Raw genomic sequence first — 11,798 nt, forward strand, 5'->3', positions numbered from 1 at the left:
AATATATGGCGAAACAGATGCATTAACACTGAGATAAAATCAAGAATTTATAAAAGCCAGTGTAAGACCATATGCCTCAGAAAGAAGACCCGAAACAGCCACAACACAAAGGCTACTTGAAACGGTAGAGATAAGAGAAGAATTACAGATAGGCTGACAGATCGAAAGAGAAGTGAAGGCACTAGAAGAAAATATAAGGTACAGTGTATAAAAGAATGGACACAATAGAAAAAAGAATGGAATAACCACATAAGTAAAATGGTGGAGACCCGTTTGGTCAAAACAGCAAGAGATAAATCACGATCGCGCAAAAGATGGGGTAACAATCTTCCATGGAGGTATTAATCTGCCAGTGAACAAGCAGAATTGCTTATAAAGAGGAAGAAGAAGAGAAGGAAGAAGAAAAATAATGACGCCAATAACTAGGAAACAATGGAAATCTGAAGTAACTGACAAAGACAGCACAGCATGAAAGAGCAAAGAAAAAAATAGATACCGTAAAGCTTCTGTTAACAGACACTTCTACACCAAGAGAAACATAACTTGTAGCCATAAAACTAATTGTATAAGTAGGTATTTATGGCCATGAAACTAGGTACTTTTTTAGGTACATCGAGTTTGATTTGGAAAAACCCATTTTATGATTTATTCATCCTTTGTACACATTTCTAATTTAGTTGCTATATTCTGAATTCTGATCTAAGGGTAACAATGTTTCGACTGAAAGAAAGTTTTGAAGTTTGAAAGAAAAAATATCGGTGATCCATCTGAAAAAAATAATTATAGTGTTCCAGTTTTGGACGAAAAGTTTCAAATAGGAAAAACTGAAGTTAGTGACATTTTAAAGAAAAAGACCCATTTAAAAAGGGGTATAGTGAAAGTGGAAATGTTCAACAAAAAAAGAGGATTAAAACTGAAGCTGTTGCCATCGATACTATAGTGTACAATTGGTCATGTAAAGTAAGAAGTAAGAACATTCCATTATTTGGACCGATAATAAAGGAAAGAGCATTAGAGGCGGCGAAATGACTCAATTTGAATTGCTTCCAATGGTTGGCTTGAAATCCAAATTTATTTAATGGCTATTTACCTGAAGATATTTATAACGCTGACGAGACTGGTCTGTATTATCGAGCCTTACCAAGTAAAATTTTGACATTTCGTAATGAAAAGTGCACTGGGAGTAAATCTGTTAAGGAAAGACTGACCGTATTATTGTGAGTACATTTAAATGGGAAAAAAGGAAAACCTTTTTTCATGTTGATAACTCCAAGCCGACTTTTACTAAAACAAGAAGGCCTGGATGACTAGAGATATCATGACAGATTGGCTGCACAAGTTTTACAGAAAAATACAACGTCAAAAAAGAAAAATTCTCTTATTCCTATACAATGCAACATCCCATCTCGATATTCGGTATTTAAAATATCGATAATATTTTTGCACCTAATACTGCAGCACATTGTCAACCGTTAGAGCAAGGACTAATTAAAAACTTTAAATTCCTGTATAGAAAATTTTTGACGAGAAGATTGTTATCATCTATAGACTGTTCTTTATTAATGGCTGAACTGGAGAAGTTTATAACGATTGCTAACGCCTTAATTTGGATTGTGACAGCATGGAGAGACGATTCAATTAAAACAATTGAAAAGTCTTTCATTAGGTTCGCTTTAAAAAAAAACGATAGTAATGGGGAAGAAATTGTGGAAAATCTGGTGCTACAAAATCTGGAAGATGATTTGCCATTATCAAGCTTTTGCGAAAGTCATGGAGTTGAAAATTTTTTGAACTACCTAGAAATTGATGCAGCACTATTGACGGAAAATCCTGAACCAAACTTAGCTAGTTGTGTTAGTGATTTTAAAGAAAACGAACAGGTGTCCGATGTTTCCGACAATGAAGTGACGATAAACTAGAACTTACTACAACTGTAAGTAGTTTAAATGATGCTTACCTAAAATTAAGAGACTTAGAATTAATTTTTATATACAAAGGTAATGCAAGAATAAGTAGAAAAACGTTGAGTCAGAAATTGTGAAAAATAATGTTCAAAACAAAAAGCAAACCAAAATTGATGATTTTTTTAAAAAGTACTACCTATCTTTTTTACATTAGTATTTTATGTGTGTATATGCTTATGCAGATATGTACGAAAATGTATAATTAAAGATCAAGCAAATCGAGAAGATTCACTGCACAATATAAAATGCTTAGAACAAGAAAGCATACGGGAAGTTTATCAAAACAGGTTAAATAGCAAATTGACTAGATCAGAATTTGTAAGTGTAGAAGAATAATACAAATACATCAACAATTACATAAAAGAAGTAGTAGAAGAAGTTGTATGTCAAATGGAAAACAAAAAATTACCAATAAGCCTTATTGGTGGGATCCAGATATTGAAAAGGGTGCAGAATAAAGAAAGAAACAATACCACAATTACCTAGGCTCATAAACTAGAGCCAAAAAACTGATCGGTAAGAAAAAAAAAATATCATATGGGAGAGAACATATTGGAAAGTATTAAAAAACTGAAAAAGCAAAATGGAAAGATTCTTCTATAATTTTCTCGTATTATTTTATCACAATTCAGTGTATTATTCTATTTTGAAATTTTTCTTTTGTTATACTTTTAAAATAAGTCAATCTATTCTTTTCTTTAGTGTTACTCTTACCAATTCCATTCACTAATATGAGAAATTAATAATTCTACCTACGACAATGAATGGAACAACACTTTAATTCTCAGAAATGGTACCTTGTAGTCATCCTTGATAGAAAACTTATGTGGAATGTAGAACTCATGAATATAGCAAAATACTAGAAAATGTAAAGGCAAAAGCAGATATTTTATTGATTATAAACTTTAAACAGTCATATATTAAATGAAGACGAAAACGTAGTAGGACGATTTGATGAAGATGGAAATAAAAATGACAAAAGCTATTGACTATGTTCAAAAAATAGGGCTAGAAGAAATAACAACGTTAAAGGGGTTTTATTATTTTATATGGTCAATGGACCCCCAAATATAAAAAACCACTTTTTTCCTACCATTTAAAGGGGTGTGTTTTTGAGAAAGGGCAATATTATTTCTTCGCAGTTTTAAGTATATGAAGTAAACTGATTTATTTATGGTTAATGAAGAGATTCTGAGCGAAATAAAGTTATAGAATTCGAATGGCCTTTAGAATCTCAATTTAGGTATAAAACGCCGACAAGCTGTTAGACAATTAGATATAAAACAAAGAAGGATCTCTATATTCTTTTACACCTGAGCAACCTTTGAAATAAATATAAAATTTGAAAAGCAGTTTTAGTTCGTGTTGACCACTCGAATAAGTACGACGTATAGTGTAGCAAGTATAGTCAGATAGTTTTAATATTTTCATGTGCCTGTGTGTTATATTTACATTTCCACAGTACTTATAAGCATATCATGCAGTTCTAATTTTTGAAGTTATACTTCTATACGCGCGTTCGACGTTGGAAATTTGTACGGGAGTGAATCGGCAAAATCATTACATATGTAAGATATGGGTAAGAGAGAGACAGAAGATATACTTTCTCTCTCGAAAATAAAAATGTTCCTTTTGTAAATATATTTAATATTTATTATTATTTTTCCATTCTGTTCAGATTTGTCTTATCGTTAGGATATTAAATTATAAATTAAAACTTGTAAATATCTCAAGAAAGTTCAAATGTGTACTCATATACACAACAAACAACAATTATATTTTGTATCTGGCATTGTCAGATAAATTGACAGTTGTATCACGAAACAATATTTTTATTTTATTAATATTATTATCATGATAAATTAAACATATGCGTAAGTAAGTTATGTATATTTTCATTTTTAAATACTAATGAATATTGCATTTTAATTTGTATTGTATTATTATATTGAATTATCTTGCAGTGTATTGTATTGTATTTTTATATTAATAAAATAAACAATGAATTTTGCTGTAGAGTATGTGTAAAAAATTTTTTTGCATTCAACTCCTTTCATACATATATGAAAATAAAAATATACCTTTTCATCAAAATATTGATTAAATCCTTCATTTACTATACTGCTATTACAGGTCAAATGTTGTTTATATACAGCAAACAATGCACCATATACCTATATACCTAATTCTGTTTCTCTTTCTGCTCTCTCTTACCTATAGCATTACATATGTTATGATTGTGCAGATTGATTTCCATATAAATTTGTAACGGCGAACGCGTGTATAGAAGTATAACTTCTATACACGCGTTTGCAGTCCCACTGGACTGCCACACCCGCTTTTTTTTGTTTATAAAATAAAGACAATAGTTTCAATCATTTTAAATGAATATAAAAAATAGAGGAGATCTCGAAAGCTGAATGTTTGGGGTTCTGGTGAAAATTTTGCTAATTTGATATTACATGAAACAATTTTTTAATTGATGTATTGAGTGCTTTGGTAATTTACAAGCCAACAGAAGATTTAACTATCGCTGAACAACTATTTCCTTTCCGAGGAGAACAAAGTTCACTCTATATATGCCTTCGAAATCTGCTAAATATGATATAAATTAGTTAGTTAAATATGTGATGCGAAAAAGGTTTTCTGGCAAGATAGGCAATACTCGAGATGACAATTAAGGAAAAAGAGTTGTCAAATAACTTGCAGTCGGTTTCAAAGGATCTGGTCGAAACAAAAGTATGAATAGGTTTTTTACTACTTTACCTTTAGCTCAAACTCTATTTTCGTGGAACCTCACTATCGTTGGCACTTTAAAAAAACAAGCCTTATAGTCCTCAAGAAATGAAAGCTTCGAAAATAAGAGAACCCTTGCCAACTCTTTTTGGTTTTTTATAAAAAGTTACGACACGTTCTTATGCACCAAAGAAAAACAAAGCTGTGATTTTGCTCAGTACGATCCACTATGATGATAAGACTTCTAGTGCAGTACATAAGAAACCAGAAATGATTTTGTTTTACAATAAATACAAAACTGGTGTTGATATAATAGATCAAATGTATGCGAGATACACTGTGCAACGGCGAATCTACAGATGGTCATTTGCTTTTTGCTTTTTCTTGCTGCTTGTATTGTTTATTACGAAAATAATAAAATACTACCAAAGAGAACGAAACAAAAGAGACTTTTTTGTGCAAGCTTACTGAGGAATTGACTATGCCATTGATTGAAGAACAAGCTTCAAATCAGCGGATCCTGCGATCATCATCATCCAGCCTTCAGTTATCACGTTCACTGCTGGAAACAGGCCTCCCTTAAACTCCTCCACTCTTTAAGATTGTGTGCTCTTTGTTGCTAATTTTTGGTGATATGCCTGATGTCGTCAGCCCAACGTGTAGCTGGTTTTCCTCTATTACGTTTGTCTGCTCTTGGCCTCCAATTTATGATTTTGCTCGTCCATCGTGTGTCGTGCATTCTCCCTGAAGTTCCACTTCAGTTCCGCTATACGTTTCACATCAGCAATACTCGTCCTTCTTCGCAGATCTTCGTTTCTTATACGGTCCCGCAACGTCACTCTCAGCATAGACCGTTCCATTCGTCTCTGTGATACTCTCAATTTCAAAGCCGTAATCTTGGTTGGAGTCATAGTTTCCCCATAGGTCATGACCGATATTACGCATTGTCAAATACTTTTCTTTTGAGGCTAATTGGTATGTTGGCCCTACGTGTGTCTCGCAGTTTTCCAAAGGCTGCCCACGCTAAAGTAATTCGTCTTTGGATTTCGCATGTTTGGTTATCCCTGCTGATTCTTATTTCATGACCCAAATACGTATATTTCTCCACCAGTTCTAGCACTTTGTCTTGAATAGTTAAATGGTTATTCTTCTTCTTAGGGTGCCTGTCCGTTCCAAACGTTGGCGATCATTCTGGCTATGATGACTTTGTTGGTTGCTATATAGAATAGCTGTGTTGAGGTCTTTCTATACCATGCTCTCATGTTAGCAAGCCAGGATATTTTTCTTTGTCCTGGGGCCCTTTTTCCTTCATTCTTATTCATTGTCTCACAACTGTCACCTTCCAAAACAAAAATAAAAATCTCAATAAATAACACACATTTCATAAATATATCTCCAGAATAAATATAAATAACTTTAAAGAACTTAATGGTATAGAACATTACTTTCATCAAACAAACAATTACATTTACCTATCTCTACTTCATTGGATAAAATCTGTCTCCTCAAGAACTTCCCCGTTTACTGTTAAACAATTACAATAGTTGACTTGAGTTCTCCAATCAACAATACAAGATAGTTTGAACCATGTTCTTTCAACCATCAATTAATAGAGTACCGGCATGTAAGTAATGTTTTATTTATTTGTTTATTTATTAATTCATTACAGTTTAATAGACTATTTTACCAATTTGTGGGTCTTACCTTGTCTGCTTAAAAATTTTATTCATTTTGAAAAACCACAGACATGTAATATTGGCATAATTACTGTAATTTATATAATTTATATCACCTATCTTTGTTTTATCTTTATTAGACAACACCCTAATATGGGTTTATTATTTTCAGCATTTATTTAACTTTGTATCGTGACCTGAAGATGCTTTGCATATTGTAGAAAGCGAAACCGGTCGTCTGATTAGTTAAATTAAATTGATTGTGAGTAAGTCTAATTTATTATTTCTTTTACCTTTTCAATGATTATAGTTCTCAAGTAGTTGTACTGTGAAACACGTTCAATTCTCATTTGGTTCACATACAGATTTGCTCCAGTTATGTTTACCTTGCTGATGATCATTAGCTTGGTTTTGCTGATATTTATATCCAGTTTATATGTTCTACTTGTTTCCGTTATTTTGTTCATTAAGTTTTGCAGCCCTTCTATGGTATTGGAAAACACTATTGTATTATCTGCATACCGCAGGTTATTGAGCTTGACTCGATTTATTGAGATGCCTTCATCAATATCTTTTAGAGCCTCTTCAAAAATGTGCTCCGAGTACAGATTGAACATTAGTGGTGAAATTATACACCCCTGTCTCCCCCCCTTAAGATTTTGACCTGATCTGTATATTCTCCATCTATTCGGAGCACCGCTGAATGATTTCAATACAGGTTAGCTATTATTTTTAAGTCTCTTCCGTCAATCCCTGTCCTCTTCAGCACTTCCATCATTTGTTCATGCCGGACTCTATCGAAAGACTTCTTGTAGTCAATTAGGTATGCAAAAACATTACAACTGACATCTCTACATTTCTAAAACAATACCTACACGCTAAATAAAGCTTTGCTCATACCAACGTTCACAAATCCAAACTGATTGGGCGCAATTTGTTCCTCACATTTCCGGTAAATTCTTACGTGGATGATTTTTAAAAACAGCTTCAGCAGATGGCTCATTAGGCTTATGGTCCAATAGACTCTATCGAAAGACTTCTTGTAGTCAATCAGGTATGCAAAAACATTACAGCTGACATCTCTACATTTCTAAAACAATACCTACACGCTAAATAAAGCTTTGCTCATACCAACGTTCACAAATCCAAACTGATTGGGCGCAATTTGTTCCTCGCATTTCCGGTAAATTCTTACGTGGATGATTTTTAAAAACAGCTTCAGCAGATGGCTCATTAGGCTTATGGTCCAATAGACTCTATCGAAAGACTGCTTGTAGTCAATCAGGTATGCCAAATCATTACAGCTGACATCTCTACATTTCTAAAACAATACCTACACGCTAAATAAAGCTTCCCTCATACCAACGGCGTTCACAAATCCAAACTGATTGGGCGTAATTTGTTCCTCGCATTTCCGGTAAATTCTTACGAGGATGATTTTTAAAAACAGCTTCAGCAGATGGCTCATTAGGCTTATGGTCCAATAGTCTTCACAAACTTTTGCTCCTGGTTCTTTGGACAATGGTACGAATTCCGATTTGAGCCACTCTAATAGTATTTTTCCTGCCTTGTATATTTCATTAAATATTTCAGTCATTATTTTTATTTGTTCTGCATCTAATAGCTTCAGCAGTTCTGCAGGAATTTCATCAAGTCATTTCATGGTATATATTCTCTTATATTCTTGGAGATCTTCTTTGTTTTTTTTCTCTGATCCATAAGTTCAAGTATTTCATCGGTCATCCACGATTTCCTTTTCTCTGTATCTTTCTTCAGGTGTTGTTTTTTAATTTCTCTCACTGTTTCTTGTATGATTTTCAGACTTTCCTCTATAGTTCCTGCCTAACTCTACATGGTTATTGGAGACCAATTTCGATCGTTTCGAACGTTTTATGAAAATCTATGAAAGTGAGGACAAGATGTTTGTTGTATTCTAAAGATTTTTCAATGAGTGTCTTTACTGTATGGAGGTGACTGTTACCATAATTTAAACGGAATCCTGCCTGCTCTCTCGGTTGGTAGAAATCTATTTTTTTTTTCTCCAATCTTAATGTCACTAACCTGCGATACCATTCGACAAAACTAGCGATTGAAAACTTATCACGATAAGCCGATTTCAGTTCAATCAACTACTGACAATCAACCACGAGACAACATTGGCAGGAAACTTGTTGGATCGTGCTAAATTCGTTGTAAGTCACCTATTTGCCAACGAAGACAGACCAGGAACTACTGTGAATACCAAAAGCCAGTGTCGATAAGCATACCGCAAAAATAAAAAAAATGTATAAATTATTGTAGTCATTAATTTGAGTTTTTTAGGAATTTATCAAAAAAAGATTATATGTTTATTATAAATAAATAAATCATTGAAATGAATATTTGTTTATTTGTAGCTATTTACTCCATTTTTGCATAAAAATATTCAAATTTTATATGAATTCCATGTTTTTCATGGCCAGTACGTGTTTTTATTTTCAAAAAGAAAATTTTCTTGGTTCAAATAAATAAAGTAAATCTGTAAGCTGTAAATGTACGTCGATGGCTAGCCAGGTACCCGGCTGGGTAACCGAAAGAAAAATGGTAGACTAAGAAGATCATGGAGATAAGAAGTAAACAAGTAAAGGTGCAATGGAAGATTAAGGTCTACAAGCAGATGACTGGAAGTGTCGCAAGCGTTGGAAGATAGAATGCGGCAAATGGCGACTTCTATAATAAGCTCATTGTTATATATTCATAATTCACATTCTACCTAACATTAATGATGAATTCTTTTATTTAATAAATTTTTTTGTATCTTTTGTAGTTAGCCGGACAGACGGATCACACAAAATTAAAGGATCGAAACTTCGGCTTAATTTTTTTTTAGATCCAATAAGGCTATAATCAAATCAACGCGTTAAAATAATCAACAACGAGGATGTTATCCAAGCATATGTAGAATGAATATGAGACAGAGTGGCGATAAAAATAAAAATAAGGAGAAACCTTTAAATAAACCAAAAAAAAACGGAGTAGCACTAAAGAGAAACCAATCTCTTTTATAGGGTGATAAAGAACTGGAGAGGGAAAAATGAATAAGGGTAATAATGAGAAAAGCGTTTGGGTATTAAAAGTTTACCTAGACTACAAAAAAGCACAATAATATTAATTAATGATAAGATATAAAGATTGTAATAACTATATTATTACAACAAATAAAAATTTTGATCTTATCGTTTAATCTCAAATAAACTAAAACTCAAGACTCGATTGGTAAATAGAGGACAAAATATATAAAATTAATAAAAATCTATAAATAATATTTTCACTATCAATTCGCTTAATACAGTCTTCCCTAAAGCTGTCAATATTGTTAGGAATTCTATGCATTCCTTGCTAATGTTTTCTACGAAAAATGCAAATTTATATTGCTCTTGTAATTTATAATTATAAATTCAGCTATCTTCTGACATATGAAATATATAAAAAAACTTGCAGCTAAAGTCTAGAATTTATATAAAACAAATTTTGATAGAAGTATACACAGATACCAAGTTTGTAATTTTTAAAAAACTAAAATACTTACTTATGAAACCTATTTGTTGTCATTTTGTTTGCTCCAAGCTCTTCCCTACACTAAACAAAATTTCTAAAAGAAAAATTACAATGACCACATCGATATTAAATATACTGCTCTCGCTTAAATAAGTTAAATACAATATATTTCTGTCAAAATCCGGTGCACAAATACAATACACTGCTATTTACCTAACGGTAAAAGGGGTACTGATATCAATTTAATTCATATTCACCTGTGTCAGCCACCTGGCAGGTGAAACTGTACTCCGAGTGCGATGTTGCCATGTCATTTGGTGATATTTCCCTGTAATTCAAAAGATTAATGCATTACTTACTTACAGTTACCAAATTAATAACCAAAGAGAATAATAATTATATTTACTAAATTAATATCCAAAGAGAATAATTCTATTCAAGTATCAGAAAGGCATGAAAAGAATAAATATTTGAATTGGCATACAGAATGTTTAGGTGTACAAATTGTACCATTTATTTACTATCATTCGGCCTTCGAGCTTACCGATTCGGACAAAGAAATGAAAGGGGTGAAATGTTTTTGGGTTTCTTGGCGCCAAAATGGCTTCCTAGCAATGAACAGCTTCTTCAAAAAAAGTCCCCAAAGAAAATGGACCTGAGCTAGTCTAGATGGTGTAACCAAAATGATATCGATTTTGCCCTTACCAGTAATAAAAACATGTAACAGCTGTTTAGTGGGAAATGATCATAGAATGGTAAGAGCGAAAGTTATACCTTATACCAAATCCCCAAAAACAAAGAAAAAAAAACAAAAACACACCCAACAAGATGGAGTCTAAACGAAAGCAGCATGTGCTTTTATCACCACGTCGTGGATATAACATTCAAGAAAAGTGCTATTTTCGCCCTCGAGGGTGCTTTAAAAGTCCATCATCGGGAGGAATCAAACGTTGAGTATTCCAGACCAATGAGGTTGGTTCTGACATTAAGTTATCCATCTTTTATTTTAATAATCCATTTCCATATTTTAATTCCATTTCCATTTATCTTCTGTTTATGTGTGTACTATGTGTAACTATGTAGTTATTATTATCCAGATTTAGCCATACGGCTCACACTCCTTCTAAGGGGAAAATTCACTCATCCCAGATACCTACGGTATCAAAAGGATTGAGCTCTGGTGGGACTCTTTCCATGTTATCGAGCCCTAGGTGACTTGGTATGCTGGAGTATCTCCCAAAAATTTTCGTACACATCAGGACGTTGAGAGTAGTACAGCTTTCTGCATGGTCTTGTAGAGATGTTCATTCAGACCTAGCTTTTTTATATTTTCTAGGAGGTTCTTTGAAATGACTCCAGTAGTAGAGAGAATAATGGGTATTGTCTGGGTACTTTCCATTCTCCACTGTCTTCGTATTTGAATTTCCAGATCCCTGTACTTGGCAATTTTTTAGTTCTGTTTAACACGAAGATTATTGTTGTTGGGTATCGCCACATCAATTAATGTTGTTTGTCTCTTTAGTTTATTAACTAGTATGAGATCTGGTCTATTATGTGCCACTGTTTGGTCTGTGAGCACAGTGCGGTCCCAGTATAGCTTGTAGTTGTCATTTTCAAGTATACTCTCAGGAACGTATTGATAATATGGAAGATGGTTTCTTTGAAGAAGTCCCAGTTTGATAGCTATCTCTTGATGAAGATCTTTCCTACTGAGTCGTGCCGTTCCTTATATTCAGTTGCAGCAAATGCCTGACAGTCCCCGGTAAGATGTTGGATGGTTTACTGAGCTTGACATCCATATCGGCATTTATCATTTTGGACCTGAGGGTCTTTGACGATATATTTCAGGTAATTTTTGGTTGGTATAACCTGATCCTGAATGGCC

General features: G+C 33.1%; 1 protein-coding gene across 1 annotated transcript in view; it reads right to left on the reverse strand.

The window, feature by feature from the left end:
* The window catches only part of Sans (SAM_USH1G_HARP domain-containing protein Sans), a 51,476-nt gene extending 41,327 nt beyond the window's left edge, over positions 1 to 10,149 (reverse strand). The window contains exon 1 of the mRNA XM_072530298.1: positions 9,945 to 10,149. Coding sequence (XP_072386399.1) covers positions 9,945 to 9,967 — 23 coding nt within the window. The 5' untranslated portion in view covers positions 9,968 to 10,149. The remainder of the gene's footprint in view (positions 1 to 9,944) is intronic.
* Between the last annotated feature and the right edge of the window lie 1,649 nt (positions 10,150 to 11,798).

The sequence above is a fragment of the Diabrotica undecimpunctata genome, chromosome 4 (assembly GCF_040954645.1).
Source record: "Diabrotica undecimpunctata isolate CICGRU chromosome 4, icDiaUnde3, whole genome shotgun sequence".
NCBI classification, from domain to species: Eukaryota; Metazoa; Arthropoda; class Insecta; order Coleoptera; family Chrysomelidae; genus Diabrotica; species Diabrotica undecimpunctata.